The 18,567-nt window shown below is 36.0% G+C and overlaps 1 protein-coding gene across 1 annotated transcript; it reads left to right on the plus strand.

Annotated features, from left to right (window-relative positions):
• Positions 1-662: 662 nt before the first annotated feature.
• Positions 663-12,339, plus strand: LOC127420357 (chromobox protein homolog 5-like). Its single transcript, XM_051662575.1, has 6 exons — positions 663-788; positions 1,693-1,763; positions 1,867-2,088; positions 3,043-3,277; positions 5,370-5,470; positions 10,643-12,339. The coding sequence occupies exons 3-6, from the start codon at positions 1,943-1,945 to the stop codon at positions 10,782-10,784; spliced, it is 624 nt and encodes a 207-aa protein (XP_051518535.1). The 5' UTR covers positions 663-788; positions 1,693-1,763; positions 1,867-1,942; the 3' UTR covers positions 10,785-12,339.
• Positions 12,340-18,567: the final 6,228 nt, after the last annotated feature.

Here is an 18,567-nt window from a genome sequence, read left to right on the forward strand (position 1 = left end):
ATACACACACACACACACACACACAATGTTGGGTAAGTTACTCTAAAAAAGTAATTGTTTACTAACTATTAATTACATCTTCTACAGTGTAAGTACATTACTGTACTAATTACTCTGTCTGAAAAGTAATAGCATTACATATTACTAAAAAAATACAAGGATAGAGATGAAACTGTTCTTTTAACTCTTTCAAATAAATAATATAAAATCAAATAAATTATTCATGAACTGGCCAAATAATTTAAGAGGGCAGGATTAAATTAGAAAACATACATTTTAACATTAGATGTTACATTTCAATTTTAAATTCACTATTGTTTTATATATAATTGATCTGTAGTCTATACAGTATTTAACGCAATTACATCAGAAGTAACTGTAATTCAATTACTGAAAAATTAAGAGTAATCCCTTTACTTTTTAAATGAAAAATTTAATTACAGTAATTAATGACTTAGTAATGCATTACACCCAACACTGTATATATATATATATATATATATATATATATATATATATATATATATATATATATACATACATACATAACATACCTTATGTTTTCCCCTTAAAGTACATCATTTAATTTACATGTTTATGTTGAAACGTGTGTTGCAAGAAAAAAAAAGACACCGTTTTTGGCGCGAGAGAGGCCCGCGCAAGCGCGCGCTGATTGGCTCAACACGCCACTGGACGGATGCATGCGCGAAAAACAGCAAACTCTGTGCAGGGAAACGCCGTCGCAGCCCATTATCCAACACGAATAGAAAAACTCCGAAAACCTCTCAGTGAGTATAAAATAATGGGGTATATCAGTTTCAGATAATACTATAGTAAATCGTCCTTGCCGTCTGGAAGTGATTGAAACAGTCAGTGTTGTTTAAAGATGATAAGATCAGGTAAAAATCTGTTCTGTTCAGCGCGGCCTGCGTTGTTGCTAAGCGGGCATTGTTTTTGCAGGCAGTGGCTCGTTGAGATTACTTTTGGATTGATATTTACAAACACCACACCGAAAGAGTATACAATTATTTCCTAAATAAGTTTCCATTCCATTGTTTTTTTTTTTTTTTTTTTTTTTGCTTTGTTACTTTTGTATGGTGAGCTATTAGCCATGCTAACGGTAGCATTCAGTGGTATTTCTTTAGCCAAAATGTTAGCATGCTTCTAGCAGTGCATGTAACTGTTTATGATATGATAATTACTGTGATGTTGTGGATATACTTTCCACATTTGATAACATGCTTTTACGTGGTTTAATAATTTCTTTGTTGAAATGTGAAATTACGATAACGTGATATTTCAAAGGCTTTTTCAACAGTGTTTGGCCTTGCTCGATAAGATCCTTGAGTGGCTTTATGATAAGAACACATGGCTTGTTTATCCTATATCTAGTGCAAGGCTGGTTATATGTGGGTCTTTGAAAATGAGTATGGGATTTGAAACATGGCCTACCAGGGGAATGGCCAGAATGATTGCTCGTCCTATTGTTGGTTGATCAGGCAGCATGCAATGTTTGCATCTATGCTGATAACAGTGTGTGCAGCATTGTTTGCATATCACGTAGTACTTTTTTGGTATCCACACCTTGCAAAAGCTGTTATTATAAGTATCGTTTCGTATAGTTTGTCTTATGCAGTCAAGGCTTGAAAATCATTAAATGTAATTATGCTTACATTGACTTTGTATACTTAGGGGAGCTCTTTTTGAATGCTGTAACCTAGGATCATCTCTGCACTTTCTGAGGTCACGCACTGAAAGACTAGGTGAGTGTAGAAAAAGCACAAATATTGACCTTTGCCATTGCAATTCAGCTAACAGAAATTTACCCTTAAAACTCATTCATTGTAATGCGTTTTTCTCTTTCAGTGGGACTGGTTTCCTCCCAAACCAGGAAGCACACGGCCGCTGTTGCTTATAGGAAAGAATAAGTTCAAAATCAGTCATGGGGAAGAACAACCAGAACCGCGAAGATGATGATGCTGCTGCTGGGTCCTCTGATGAGGAAGAGTATGTGGTGGAGAAGGTCTTGGATAGGAGAGTTGTGAAGGGCAGGGTGGAATATTTCCTGAAGTGGAAAGGCTTTTCAGAGTAAGTTTTAGTTCACCTTTACATTATTTTGTATACAGTATGTCTGTTTTCGCATCTCTAGAAGTTGAGTGAAAGGCTACTTTGTGTGAATGTTTGCATTACATGCACATAAATTGTTACCACACATAAAAATGCCAAAACTGTTCTTTAAAAGATCACTTCATGTGTTCCTGGTAAATTTGTTTTGTGTGTGAACTTCATTGACCCCATTTCCACCTGGTATTAAGATGCGTTTCGGGTGATCCGATCACAGGTGTTCAGTCCTAAATATGGGTCTAACATGTTTTTCGATCGAATCACAAAAACCACATACGAATGTGGTCAAAAACACATGTCTAATCTGTCCTGAAGCACCACCCCTCACCTGTCAATCAATTGCTGCGTTAAAACAAGAGTTTAAACTTTGCTGTTTACGACCGGCTTTAAAAGGAATAAACTGTCCGATCGGAAAAAGTTAAAACGGTTACATACACAATCACAAGAGTTTTATGGATCTTCTTTAGTGTGTCTGATATCAACACAGATGAAAAGCACTAACACCTGAAGCTCTTAATACAGGTTATCCACTAAAATAACAAAGTTCTGCTTAATATGTTGTGTTTGTGCTTAGATTAAATTTCAACCGCATCTGGGAGAAACAGCGTACCATTTTATCTGAATTTGTTGTGCTTTATTATCATGTAGTAACACACTGACTTAGTGATTGATGTATGACGTCATGAAACAGAGACCCTCCCCTCCAAATCCAAACACAAGTGGTCACAGGAGGCTCATTTAAATGACCAGGTGTAAACAGCGATGTGTCTCGCCAGACCACATGTGATCGGATCACCTGAAACGCATCTTACAACTAAGTGGAAACGGGGCCATAGTTGTATCTCATGCACAAAGACCTATGATATAAGGAAATCTGATGGCTTTAATTGATCTGCATGAGTCATGCATTGCTTGCAGGAAACACAATACCTGGGAACCAGAGAAGAACTTGGACTGTCCGGAGCTCATTTCAGAGTTCATGAAGACCTATAAAAAGGGAAGCAGTGGGAGCACACCCAGCAGTAAGTCCTCCAGCACAGGCTCTTCTGTGGCCCGCCCTAAAGAGAGCAGCAGTAGCAGCAGCGCCACAAGCAAGAGGAAAAACTCAGAAGAAGAGAATGGGGGTAGCAGCAAACCCAAAAAGAAAAAGGAGGTAAGGGTGTTAACAGGGTCCTACACATCCTAAAAAACCTGGAATTTTGCAGTGAAGTTTTCCAATAATGGAAAATTCGAAAAATATCAAAATAATTATTTGTCCTCAAATATTTTAGTATAATAGAACTGTTTGACTGTGTTGCTAACAAGGTTTTTGTTACATGGTAACGATCCGGACTTGGAATAGGAGTCATATACTCATTTGTTTCGTTTTGTCATCGCCGGCAGCTGCACATTGTGAAACAACGTCAACGGTTAACTGTCATGAACGAATCCGTCACATACTTTTTCTGCTCATCTGCTGTCATCTCTGCTTTGCTCCGATGAAATAGTTTAAGTATTGATACAGTACAGCATACGCTTTTTTCATTCCAACATTGCTGTTGTGTTAATCACAAAAACATTTAAGTTATTAAATTTAGACAACGATGATGGGTGGACAACAGATTAACACCCTAATTTGGTAGCATGGTTATTCGGCCTTCACACTCGGGATGTGAATTAATTTTCAATAATTCAACAATCGGAGTCTGCTTATAGTGTGGTTTCCACATGTAGTATGCAGCAAACACGTACGGAATCTAGTCATAAAAATGGCATTAGCTATAAAACGCAGAATGTCATGGAATATGACACATTTGGACGAAAACAAATGTTTGAATGCACAATCAAATTAAAATTTATGTATGTCCTAGTGTGATAATTAAACTACTAAAGTCTGCAATTTAATTGAATCCCAAATGAGTAAACCTCATCATGATCATCTGTGTGTGCAGTACAAAACAGAGAAGAGCGTTCTGAAGTGGACAGCACATACTATATATTTATTTAATTAAATCGTAGCTTTACGGGGATTAATGATCACACTAGGCGATGTAGTGAACTGCTTATCTACCATACAAAACACACAGAAACTCCAAAATAAAAGCTCGATTTAAATGGACACATATTTTTGCTTAAATATTACACTTGGTGGGCATATAAAATGTCCTGGAAAATTTGTGCCTTGAAAAGAGTGGGAACCATGTAAGAAAATACACAGTTCAAAGTGATTCAATATTTAAAAGCTAAAAAGTGCAACAGGGTTCCATAAGAATAAATCCCATGCATTCTCTCCATAGTGGAATTGATTTTTAATAGGGATGCATGGTATATCGATGGCCGATAATCGGGAAAATCTAAATATCATTGCACTGATAGTTGAATTGCTGCTGATATTTTCGCAGATAATTTAATAAGCATTATTACATCTGTTAGAAGTTCATATTGTCTCTCTGAGCCATCAGGATTACCGTAAATGTTTATATAAATGGGCACCAAACAATCTATACAAGTCTGTTGTCATTTATTTCTCATTTAAATCAGCATACATCTGTAATATGGGCATATTTCTGGTTCAAGTTACATGTGTTAATAAACCTTAAATAGCAGCAGTTAAGAGTTTCCAAGCTTTTGAATGACACCTATTTTTGCAATGAGTAACTTTTAATTCATTAGCAAGTAGTTCCAACTTCCAGGTTTTTTATCAGTATATTCCACAATGAGCTTTGAATTATAAAACCAGAAATTCCCTATCGGTGCATCCTTAATTTTTGCGATAGCCTAAAAACCTTTAAAGACCTACAATGAGCTATGAGGTTGTTAATCAGCCATCAGTCCACAGGGTTGATTTGGTTTATGTCTTAAAACTGTTTAGTGAAGAATTTGTTTTGATCTCTGTGGGAAAAATGAAATGGCGTGCACTATTGTTTACTATTTATATAACGTCTTGGTTGTTTTTAAAGTTTGAGAGCACACACCGTAAAGGAAAATACTGTTTGGGGGTTGTCGAGAATTTAATGACTTACATCTAGTAGAGGTGCATTTGCATTTAATTACAAAGTCAAGATGGATTATCATTTTAGTTGTATTTTTGGTATGGCTGGTGTTTCTAGAGGCTCAAATCTTTTTCTTGCTTGACAATTTTTCCAGGTATGTGAACTTTTGTTGTAAAGATCTACTTCAGTGGATTTAGTATTGCGATGTAAAAATAAACATCTGCCTATTTTGAGCCATTGGTGTTATTTGAGCATCATCCTTGTTCCTCTTAGGATGAGATCCTTGTTGCAAGAGGATTTGAGCGAGGTCTGGAGCCAGAGAAGATTATTGGAGCAACAGACTCCTGTGGAGACCTTATGTTCCTTATGAAGTGGTGAGTACTGTGTGCTTTTGTCATTGTAGGGCAAAATATCTCCTTTCAAAACACTGTATGTGCCAATTCAGCTCTTTTAGTCATTTACTTTACAAACCTTACAGGGTTGATAAATTCTATCCAAAGGGAACTTAGGATAATTGATCATAGAAAACAGGATTTTCTTTGTTCAAGTAATAGTAAGACATACTCAAATATTCACATTGCCCCCCCCCCCCCCCATGTCTACACAGGCCTGTTATGGAATCTAAGCTGCAAAAACAGGTCATTCACAAATCATTAAGGTTATGATGTTACAACACTGAGAAAATTAACATGACTACCCACATTTACATATCAGCACCTATACAGCAATTTGTATTTGAAGGTTAGCCATTCATAAGAGGTATTTTACATATCCGCGTGTGACCCCCCTGTGTGGATGTTGTATTTTGGCTTCGTTATGTGCAGCGCATAATTTAAATTAATTCCGACTGATCTCAGTTCAGGAGAGTCTGTGCTGTCAGTAAAGGGTTAAACTTTTGACACATAGATTCATGTGACAAAACAACATGGCGCCGACCACAGCAGAGTTTGTCTTTGGCAGAAATGCCAACAAAAGTACATCTGGTAAGAAACCTAATTAAGTTTTTACATTGAAACCTGTTTGAGTCAAAAGATTAGAGTCTCTAGTTTCATTTGATATGCCATTTTTAAAATCTGAGCGATTTATTGTGAAATGTCACACAGCTAAACACAATGTACACTGATGTGTACTTTAGCTAATGTTTTCCTTAGAAATCCTATATTTACTGTGCATTATCACATTAAGAATCAATGGGTTCATCCAAAATCTATAAAATGTTGCTTTCAGAGGCTTTATATGGAGTTGGGATGAAAATAAGGTGCATTTCAAACTGTTTTGAGATCAGTGCAGACAGACAGCACACTGGAGGTTAAATCATTCACTAAATAGGGAGTGAGGGAGCATCCTATAGCTCTATATGCAGTGTGTTCAATCCAAACTTTCTATCAAAAATTCAGTTTCAGGCTGCAGATCATGTTTGGACCACTCAACATGGTTGGCAGAAATGGGACAATGGTGATCGGTACATAGATTCATAATTCATAATGTTTAATTTTATTTTAACATGGTTTGCAGTGATTGGATGATGCTGGCCGTTACTTTGAATCAGAATTAATTATGCTAATTTCTGATGTAATATCTGTAACGTCTCACAAACATGAATAACCAACATTCCTGGAAACATAATAAACAATTTGTTTTAAAAAAAAAAAATCTGACTTTCAATTGCTTTGTAGTATTTAAAATTTCCCAACTTAGTCCCACTGTCCACATATGTTGACATACATTTTTATGAAAACTATTTATATATACAGTTGAAGTTAGAAGTGTATATACACTTGGGTTGAAGTCATTAAAACTCATTTTTTAACCACTCCACAGATTTCACATTAGCAAACTATTTTGGCAGGTCGTTTAGGACATCTACTTTATGCATGACAAGTAATTTTTCCAACAATTGTTTACAGACAGATTGTTTCACTTTTAATTGACTATCACAATTCCAGTGGGTCAGAAGTTTACATACACTAAATTAACTGTGCCTTTAAGCCGCTTGGAAAACTCCAGAAAATGATGTCATGCCTTTAGGCAATTAGCCAATAGCTTCTGATAGTCTAATTCACTAATTGGTGTCAATTGGAGGTGAAGCTGTGGATGTATTTTAAGGCCTACCTTCAAACTCAGTGCCTCTTTGTGTGACATCATGGGAAATTCAAGAGAAATCAGCCAAGACCTCGGGGAAAAAGAATGAGGTCCTCCACAAGTCTGGTTGATCCATGGGAGCAATTTCCAAACGCCCGAAGCTACCATGTTCATCTGTACGAACAATAGTATGCAAGTATAAACACCATGAAACCACACAGCCATCATACCGCTCAGGAAGGAGACATTCTGTCTCCTAGAGATGAATGTAATTTGGTGCGAAAAGTGCAAATCAATCCCAGAACAACAGCAAAGGACCTTGTGAAAATGCTGGAGGAAACAGGTAGACAAGTATCTATATCCACAGTAAAACGAGTCCTATATCGATATAACCCTAAAGGCTGCTCAGCAGGGAAGAAGCCACTGCTCCAAAACCGCCATAAAAAAAGCCAGACTACAGTTTGCACATGGGGACGAAGATCTTTTTTGAGAAATATCCTCTGGTTTGATGAAACAAAAATTTTACTGTTTGGCAATAATGACCGTCTATGTTTGGAGGAAAAGGGGTGAGGCTTGCAAGCCGAAGAACACCATCCCAACCGTGAAGCATGAGGGTGGCAGCATCATGTTGTGGGGGTGCTTTGCTGCAGGAGGGACTGGTGCCCTTCACAAAATAGATGGCATCATGAAGAAGGAATATTATATGGATATATTGAAGCAACATCTCAAGACATCAGCCAGGAAGTTAAAGCTTGGTCGCAAATGGATCTTCCAAAAGGACAATGACCCCAAGCATACCTCTAAATTTGTGGCAATGCTACAAAAGGACAACAAAGTCAAGGTATTGGAGTGGCCATCACAAAGCCCTGACCTCAATCAGATAGAAAATTTGTGGGCAGAACTGAAAAAGTGTGTGCGAGCAAGGAGGCTTACAAACCTGCACCAGTTCTGTCTGAAGGGATAGGCCAAAATTCCAGCAACTTAGTGTGAGAAGCTTGTGGAAGGCTACTCAAAACATTTGACCCAAGTTAAACAACTTAAAGGCAATGCTACCAAATACTAACAAAGTGTATGTAAACTTCTGACCCACTGGGAATGTGATGAAAGAAATAAAAGCTGAAGTAAAAAATTCTCTCTACTGTTATTCTGACATTTCACATTCTTAAAATAAAGTAGTGATCCTAACTGACCTAAGACAGGGAAAGTTTCTCAATTAGTGTCAGGAATTGTTAAAAACTGAGTTTAATGTAAGGTGTATGTGAACTTACTACTTCAACTGTGTGTGTGTGTGTGTGTGTGTGTATATATATATATATATATAATTTTTTTTGCATGTTTATTAGGTGCTACAATTTACAAATCAAAAAGGCAAATGGAAAATGCAGTCACGCTCGGGTCTCGGGAGGGTATAGGAGGCTTAAACACAGCCTGTATAATTCTACGGGTCAAAGAAAGTGTGGAAAATGGTCATGTTATACTCAGTGTTGACGTTTTGGTGCAAGAAACCACGACTAACATTACAAGTGGGCATTAGGGGGGAAAAAAACTAAGGGGTTATATTCTATACTTTTGTATTTATGGTCATTATCACTTTGATGGACTGGAATTTAAATTTTCATCATTCTCTATTGTCCATCAGTAAAATGTAGTAGTGCTTTATTTTTAAAGTGACATTGATATCACAAAAACTTCTAAACAACTCGCTTTTTGGCGAATTTAGCTTTTTTCACATCAATTTGGGTGACTTGTGTGTGGTCCAGATCCAAAGAGGTTTTTTTTTTTTTTTTGTGGGGGGGGGGGGGGTGTTGAGACTCCTTAATGATTCCTATGGTGCATTTCTGTCACGCTCGTATGAGTGAACTGCATTGAGCAAAAAATTCTACTCAACTGTTAAAACATTACATCATGTGGTTGTTTACTCCTGGCACGGCAGCAAATGCTAGGAAGTTTGCCTTTGAACACACTGCTCTCTCCCTGCGCTGTTTGGCGCCTCATACTTTACGGCTCATTTTGAGCGGAGAGTGGTGACATTGCCTGAGGTTAGGACATTCGTTTTTTTCTGTTGGCTGACTATTGTATGGTTTTGACTTTTAACATCGTTAGCTCTGTAGGTTATGTATATTATGTCTTTTTAGCTAACGTTAATTGTACTCCATGTCAGAGCAGCTTCTCTTATGCTAGATTTATTTCCACTTGTAAAATAAACTCGACGGATCCCATTCATTTAGTTAGCTGTATGGCGAGAAAAGTTGAAGATGATTTAACTTTGTACTGACATAGCTCCTATCGGTACTGTAGTCACACCAACATCTTTGGATGAGCTATGGTAGCACTCATGATCTAACGTTAGCAATTCTAAAAATTACACAATAGTCTGGAGGCATGGTCGGCAAAATAATGCTCATTGAACAAGTGGACATGTAGCGGTACAATTAAGTCTTTTAACATTAGATACATTTATTTAGTCATCATGCTGTTATGCTATACACATTCAACAAGAGGAGAAATTAGCACGTCTGAGACATGTAGCCAAGCAAAGGAATGCTGCTAGATGTAAAGCCCTAGAAACCCTCCAAGTGAAGCTAAAGAAGTACTGATGGATGCTGCATCAAGCAAAGGAATGCTGCTAGACATAAAGCCCTTGAAATCCTGTTGGATTGTTGGACGTTGAACTACATGTAGGGGCTACAAGACAACAGCAGTACCTACCTGTAGCTGACATTACAACAGCACATTATTCAGTATATGGGATGTAGCTCTCCTTACACCTTAAATTTCTTTCCATTGTCGTTTTGGTTCCCAAACAGGCCTGTATGTTGGTGTTAACATGTTTCCATCACAGAACTTCTGCAGGTCTTAAGTGCTGAATTCAGTTTCCTCAAGTAAAGGCCTTAGGAAGTTTTCAAAAGTCTTTATTTTTTCTTGTTTGGTCTGTGCATCAGTGTAAAACTCAAATATATTTCATTTACCTTTTTATATGACCCAAAAAAATAAAAAAAATCGGTAAATCTTTACATTTCAGTATCTTAAAACCAGCAAGTGTTGGACATTTTTGCAGTTATTATGCAGAGTATTAAAGTGCGGTGTTGCGAGTTCTTAACTCTTACATTTCATTCTGCTCTCACAATAGTCACCCCATACAATTAACAATATCCCATGAAATGTTCCAGATAGCATAACTTGTAGCGTTTTTATCTGTCAAAATGACAAAGGATTTCCTTTTTTCCTTTCAGTGTTTTTAAAATTCTGTAAATGACAGAAAACCTTTGGTTAATGCAACCTTTCCCTTAAGTCGAGCAGAACAGTTAATGCAGAAAATTTTCATGTCACAAAGCAATTTTTGATTTATTAGATTAGAACTGGAGCTAAAACAGTGCAGTGTGATGTATAGAACACAATTGCAATATTTTGTAATACTCCACTTGATGCAAATGTTTTTCTTTGTTGGTTATATCCCACCACAGGAAGGACTCTGATGAGGCAGACCTTGTGCTTGCAAAAGAAGCCAATCACAAGTGCCCACAGATCGTCATTGCCTTCTATGAGGAGCGTCTGACCTGGCACGAAGATGGCGACAAGAAAGAGAAGAGTGCCACGGCTGTTTAAAGGGCAGAGGAGAGGAAACAAACCAAATCCTCCAAACCTCATCCTCTAAACACACTCTATGACACTCTCATAGCCAACTTTTAACGGACCATTTAAAAAGAAACGGCCAGCTAGTAAGGGAGGTTACTGCCCATCTTAAACCTCCGTCCAACCTTCATGAAAAAGCATTTCCCATCAGACAACTTCTCGAGCCATCTTAAAGTGAGCCAAAAGTTAATGGAGAATGGTAGCTGCAGCAGATTGGTGGGATGTGATTTTCTCTCTCTCGCTCCCTCTCTCTATCTTCCCTCTGTTTTGTCATGATGTGTATTTGTGCCCCTACAACTATGTTCTTATGATGTGTTGTGTGCTAGTGTAGATGTGAACCGTACATGTCAAGGTTTTAACTTTATTCACACAGTTGGTTTTGTAGTATTGCTTGACCTTACTCTGATCTATAACCCTGGACAAAGACGTGATGGCCTTTTTGGTTACATTTTGAAAGCTGCATCCCAATTTGTTACCTTTTCTCCCTTTTGATGATCAGGTACAATTTTGCTGTATAATTTTTTTTTTTTTTTTTTAACTGCTCTAATGGTGAACCTTACAGGCCAAAATACGGTCGTTAGTTTTTGGTTTGTGTATATCAGTAAAGCAACATTATAGAGGAATTCACTGTTTTGAGATTCAAAGATTGTTTTAATTAAGACATAATCATTAGCATTAAATCACTGAAATTATTTTCTTTTTCTCTGCTAATATCTGTGTAAAAATATAACGACAACTGTCTCTAGCAAAATTGGCCCTTGTAACTAATAACTACAGAGGACAGACAATCGTCATTCTGGAAGTTTGTAATGGAAGACATTTTTATCTGTTTATTCTCCCATTACATTGCTTTGCTCAGAAGTTCAACCAGTGTACTTCCCCTTGTGGCTGATTTGGTGAACTAATTCCCAGTTTAGCCTTCTGAACCTGAAGCAGTCCTCATTCAAGTGATAGTTTAACCATGTGTCAGGTTATTCTTTTTTTTTTTTTTCTTTTTTTTTTCTTTTTTTTTTTCCCCTCAATAAAATGGTGTTTATCAAGGTAAAGTGACAGTTGTGTGCTTAGTAGTGCATTTTGTGCCATTTTTGTTTTGATGGAACTTGATGAAAGCTTCTGATAATGGTATACAAGAACAATGTTTCATTTGCAAAAACAAACAAGATTAGTTTTATGTATGAATATGGTCCATGTGGACAGCAGTGGAATCTTCAGTTATTTTCAAAGGTTTTAGTTTTGAGATGGAATTGTTTGTAACAGTAAGAAACATTTTGAAACATTCAAACAGGGTTGAACATATTGTGTAGTTTAAAATGAGTTTTCTCAATTTTTTGTATGTTTTTGTTGTATAACAAACAAACCTTCCCTGTCATGATCATTTCTAAAGATTTCTCTGTTCTTGCAGTTGTTTTTAAAATGTGCACCATTAGATTTACTGTAAGTGCACAACTTTTTAATGTCCTGTACCATTTTGTAGTTTATCTAGTTTTCAACACTAATAGTTGAAAATATAGGAAAACTGAAAATCTGGCTTTTTGACTCGTCAAATGAAATAAATTTCATTGTAGTTTAAGTTTCTCGTAAGATTCTCTGTGAGATGCAAAGCTCGTCTTTTTTATAAGTTTCTCTTTTTATTTGTGTAAACCAAATAAATATATGCAACACTTGGACAGTTATCTCATTCAGCACATTCAGTAATCTTAAAGGAATGGTCTGGGTTCAACACAAGTTAAGCTGAATTGACAGTATTTGTAGCATAATGTTGATGTTAATTTCCACAAAATAGTAATAATGTTAATTTGATTATTTTTTTGTCAATAGGGTTGAGTCAATTATTGTGCCACAAAAGCTGTTAATTTAGCCTAAATTGTTATGACCCCTCAAAAAAAATCCTTTAATCTGAATAGCAGTGCTGAAGTGCACCAGCAGGTGTCATAATGGAGCAACTCTGGCCTGTTTGTTATTATTTCTCAAGAGCCTTATCATTGCTAAACTAGCATACTGGAATATAACTGGTTGAATTCTAGAGAAACAAGGACTCTAAGAGTTTGGGCTTTAAATGCTTTTTCATCCAAATTCAGAGTAAGAGATTTGGCTTATAAATGGACAGTTATTATGTTGGACGTTTAACATTGTATTAAAATGCACTGATATGTGAGGGTTGGCATAATTCACCCAAAATTTAAATTCTTTCATAATTTTTACAGGGATGCAAATTACCTTTCAGCTAGTCACCTTATCTGAAGCTAATTTGTCCAAATTGTCTGGTTAAAATTTCTACATTTTCCTTAATAATATGACTTCCATTAGCCTAAACATTAAAAACAAATATATATATATATATATATATATATATATATATATATATATATATATATATATAAAATTTGTTGGACACTGACAGCTTCAGTTGCATTTTAGTTTTTTTCTCCATACAAAAAAGTGAATGGGGATTTAAGACACCAAACAATTCGGAAGAATGATGTCATACAGATTTAAAACAACGTAAAAGTGAATAATTGATGACAGAATTTCCCCTTTAGTTTCTCAGTTTTAACCTGTACTTAATGCATTTTATTGTGCTTAAGTACTCAAGTTTCATGCAACTTCCCCTGTGGAACATTTGTGTGAATGCAAATGCAACACATTTGTTGTCATAGTTCAGTCATGCTCAGTTTCACAGATATTAAATATCATAGTCATATATCCCAGATAATAGTGTATTCTTGCAGATGTACCAGCATTTTTTCCAGTTTGCTGTTCCTTTTTTCTTTTGTACAACATCTGAAACATTGAGAGTATTGTGAATGTAGTTTGTAGCTCCTTCATGGCCTCAGCTCCACACAGTCCAGGTCTTAGGAGAGATGGCGTCTGAGCCTTAACCCCTCCCTTTACATACTGTCTGATGGCTGCTTTCTTGACTACCTCAGTGGCAGTGGAATTTTCCAAAGGGGAAAAAAGTGGAAGTAGCACAGCTCTAGAATGGAATGCAGAGGTCACTAGTAAATTTGCAGCCCTGGGGAGCAGAAGTCTCAGCAGAGCCAGTGAGAGGCTGCATTTATTCTTTATGGAACGCTGGAGAGCCATCACGCTTGGTCTGCTCCACCAGGGCTGTGATCTTAAAGGAATAGTTCACCCAAAAAGGAAAATTCACAAACTTGTCGTTCCAAACCGGTATGCTGCTATTTTTCTGTGGAATATAATTGGACAATTTAGAATCTTTACGCAGCTTTTTTCCAAACAACAGTCCATATTGCCCACGTCTGAAAAGCTTCAGAGAAACACCATAAATGAACCAAATGAGAAGTCCATACAACTTATGCACTATATTCCAAGTCTTCTGAAGCCATAAAGCTCTGTGTGAGGAACAGAATAAAATGTGATCATTATTCATAAGAATCACCTCCAATGCAACTCTCAAATCTCATCCTATATTTTGCATATTCACACTGGTGCTTTGTATTTGTTTACGACACATGAGAATTAATGGTGTTTTGGCATCAGTGGTGTGATGTATACTTTTTGAATCTCGATCTTGATCGATTGTGAATGATACAATTTGACACAAAGTCATCTTATGGCTTCAGAAGTCTCTGAATATCGTGCTCAAGGTGAATCATATTGACTACTTTTATGTTTTTTTTATTTTATTTTATTTTTTCCTTTTGGAGCTTGACAGCCATGGTCAAGGAAAAAAAGCTGCACAAAGATTCTCCAAAATTAATTTTTGTTCCACACTCTTAAAAATAAAATTTCTTTATTGGCATGTAGTTCCATGAAGAACCTTTAACATCCATTGCTCAAAAAGTTCTTTGTAGTGGAATAAGTTTTTTTTAGACTATTAAAAGATTCTTTTGAGAACATTTATTTTTAAAAGTGCAAGGGAAAATAACAGCATATAGGTTTTGAATGACATGACATTTTTCATTTTGGTGAACTGTTCCGTTAAGAGAAGTGCAAAATGAATGTAACATCAGGAGATACAAAGAGAATGTGTATGAAAAGCCACATTTTAGATGTGAAAAAAAATAAATAAAAAAAGACATATATTACTGGAACAAAAGGAGCATTGATAACACTTTACAATAAGGTTGTATGCATTAACATTAGTTAGCTACATTAGTTAACATGAACTAACAATGCAAAATACATTTTTAGCACTTATACAGTTTGGTTAATTTTAACATGTACAAATACATTATACAAATGTAAAGTTGTATATGTTAACATCAATGCATTATAAACTAACAAAGGCATTGTTTATTATTTTTTTTAATTTTTTTTTCATAAATCAATATTAACCAAGACTACTAAATAAATGCTGTAAAAAAAATTAAAAGCGTTATCGGGGAATTGAAAGTAAACTTTCAACTAAAAATTTTTTTAGTTGCAAGTTTTCACCTGCAATGTTAAAGGGATAGTTCACCCAAAGTGAAAATTCTCTCATCATTTACTCACCCTCATGCCATCCCAGATGTGTATGACGACTTCTGCTGCACACAAAGATTTTTAGCAAAATATGTCAGCTCTGTAGGGTCTCACATTATAAATTAATGCTGACCAGAACTTTGAAGGTCCAAAAAGCACATAAAGGCAGTGTAAAAGTAATCCATAAGACTCCAGTTTTTAAATTCATGTCTTTAGAAATGATATGATAGGTGTGGGTGAGAAACAGATTAATAATTAAGTCATTTTTTACTATAAATCTCCACTTTTACTTTCACCTCCTCTTTTTTCTTTTTCTTTTTTTGGTGATTTTTTTTTTTTCATTATTTGTGCATATCGGATAATTTATAGTAAAGGACATAAGTATTGTTTCTATATATATATATATATATATATATATATATATATATATATATATATATATATATTACTGTATATTTTACAGTTAATATTTGTTAATCAATTAACATTTTATTTCTGTAGCATTTTACAGTTTCTCACCCACACCTATTATATCGCTTATGAAGACATGGATTTAACCACTGGAGTCATATGGATTACTTTTATGCTGCTTTCATATGTTTTTTGGACCTGACCACCATTCACATGCATTGTATAAACCTACAGAGCTGAAACGTTCTTCTAAAAATCTTCGTTTTTGTTCAGCAGAAGAAAGAAAGTCATACACATCTGGGTAATGATGAAAGAATTTTCATTTTTGGGTGAACTAGTCCTTTAAACTACTACATGCAAGGTGATGGGATTTGCCTTATTTTGAGTAACATTTCCATCAAACTCAACCAACTAGTTTAACAGAAAGATGAGAGTTCACGCTTAGAATATATTTCCTGTTTGCCGAAGCAAAAACAGTCAGCAAGAAGGGAATGGAGTCTGTGTGCATGATTTCTGGGATGAATGTGGTCCGATGGGTTTTTGCTGCGCATAAGCTGAAATAGATGGCTGTCAAGGGGACTACTGAACAGCTCGAGGGCTGGAGTTTGGGAGGGGAAGACTGCAGCAGTATGCTCTCGATCCACACTGCACCATCGTCCAAACCACCTAAACATACACACACACTGAACCTGAGCCCCATCCCTTCGTTTGGATCAGTGAACAGAGTCTGTAGCTCTCAGAAGTTCAATTTAGAAGACGTGTGACTACTTCGCCACCTCTCATTCTGAACCTTTAAATGCTATTAATTACCAACCAAAGCACCCTTATGCCATGATTATGCTGAATTTTAGTGCAAGATTATGTGTGCCATCATTAAGGACGCAAGGTCCCGCCATTGCATGTGACCTTTGAAGGCACTTCTGTTGTATATTGGCTCGTTGTTCGAGACTTTTCTCCTGTGCTCTAATCAGTGATGCTGCAATGACGTTCTTATTTGGGCTAAAATTGCGTTTAATGTACAGCTAAGCGTTGAGACTGAGACAAAGCTCAACCTCTCTTTGCAGCCCCCACCGTGGAGCGAGCAGTCTGCTGTTATGTCCAATCCTCTACCACCCCCCATCTCTTCCTCTAGCCGGGGGAGTGAGAGAATTATGGCAGCCATAAAAGGCAGATAATGCATTGTTAACTAATTCTGTCTGCTCAGAGCTGATGTATCCAGTGCTCTAAATCTCCATGCCTCCAATAAAATGCAAATGCTAATGCTCGCCCTCCACGAGCTGATCTCATTTTTAACAGGCCGGAGGTAAAAACTGAGATCGGGTGGGGCAGAGGACGACTAGATGTGAGCCGGTTTGGTTTCCTGAGATGCTCAGCAGGAGAGAAGATACCGCGCGCCTATTAGAGCTGCATTTAATAACAAACTTCGCTATGAACGACCCGATTCTAGTGCTATAGCTTTTGGAGACAGGGAGTAGAATGATCAGAGGTTAGATGTCAGTGTGTATTGCTCTATGAACTGATTCATGGGCTTTTTTAAATTAGCTTTGAGCAATCATTACATTACTTGATATGTATTATTTACAGCGCGCATGCACGACGAGTTTCAGTACTGAAATATGACACCCCTTAAGGACATTCTAATTATAAAAATCATAAATATTCATTTTAATACTTTAATTCAGATTTGTGGTACACTAGACTTCGGTGTGGCTTCGACCGATCTTTGATTTTATAAATTACATTAAAGAAATGTTCCAGGTTTAATAAAATTTAAGCTCAATCGACAGCAGTTTTGGCATAATGTTGATTACCACAACAAATAATTTCGACTCGTCCCTCGTTTATTTAAAATAATAAGAAGCAAAAATCGTGGTTGCAACAGGGTGCTTATACAATGGAGGTGAATGGGGCCAGTATGTTAAAATATAGCCTATTGTTTAAAAACCACAATATGTAAACATTATAGGTGTTAACATGATTTTAGTGTGATACATTTGCTTACTAACCCTAACAGTGTAAAGTTATATCTAAAATTACAACTCTGTTGAGATGATGACGTAATGCCTTAAATAATTTAGAACAGAAATTTTATCATGCTAAAATCATGTTAGCATGTGTAATGTTTATATCTTGTGTGGCTACTGAAAAGTGTGTATTTTAATGTTTATGGGCTGGCCCCATTGACTTACAATGCAAGTGCCTTACTGTAGCGTTTTATTTTTTTATGTGTTTTTTTTTTTTAATAAAAAAAAAAAAAGAAATCGAGGTCTCAGTGAGGCACTTACAATGGAAGTGAATGGGGCCAATTTTTGGAGTGTTTAAAGGCAGAAATGTGAAGCTTATAATTTTATAAAAGCACTTACATTAATTCTTCTGTTAAAACTCATGATTTATTTGAGCTCTAAAGTTGTTTAAATCATAATTTTTACAGCCATTTTAGCGTTTTAGTGTTTTGTTGACATTACATCATCATGGCAACAAAGTTGTAAAATTGAATATAACTTTACACAGAAAAGGTTAATAAGTGATGCTATCACACTAAAATCATGTTAACGCACATATTGTTCATGTCTTGTGGCTATATTTTGAAACAGTATTTTAACGTTTACAGATTAGCCTCATTCACTTCCACTGAATGTAAGTGTAAATCAGATTGTTTTTTTTTTTTTTTTAAGAAAAGGAGGGTCAAGTCAAATACATTTTTGTGGTAATTAATATTATGCCAGAAATGCTGTTGATTGACCCTAACTTGTATTGAACACGGAATATTCCTTTAACATGATATCTTAATTTAATAAGGTTTGCATTTGTTCAGTTGTTAGAAAAAAAAAAAAAAATGATAATATCGATTACAGTGAATAGGTGACAATCTTGCACTTTCCTTCCTTTTTTTCCTCCGCAGTTTTGTCCTGCAATCAAC

The sequence above is a fragment of the Myxocyprinus asiaticus genome, chromosome 29 (assembly GCF_019703515.2).
Source record: "Myxocyprinus asiaticus isolate MX2 ecotype Aquarium Trade chromosome 29, UBuf_Myxa_2, whole genome shotgun sequence".
Lineage (NCBI taxonomy): Eukaryota > Metazoa > Chordata > Actinopteri > Cypriniformes > Catostomidae > Myxocyprinus > Myxocyprinus asiaticus.

What these genes read in the sequence shown, in the direction of transcription:
- LOC127420357 (XM_051662575.1), top strand. Translation starts at nt 1,943, where the DNA reads ATGGGGAAGAACAACCAGAACCGCGAAGATGATGATGCTGCTGCTGGG. An exon ending in AAGTGGAAAGGCTTTTCAGA is followed by an intron (nt 2,089 to 3,042) that starts GTAAGTTTTAGT and finishes CATTGCTTGCAG; the next exon opens with GAAACACAATACCTGGGAAC. An exon ending in AACCCAAAAAGAAAAAGGAG is followed by an intron (nt 3,278 to 5,369) that starts GTAAGGGTGTTA and finishes TGTTCCTCTTAG; the next exon opens with GATGAGATCCTTGTTGCAAG.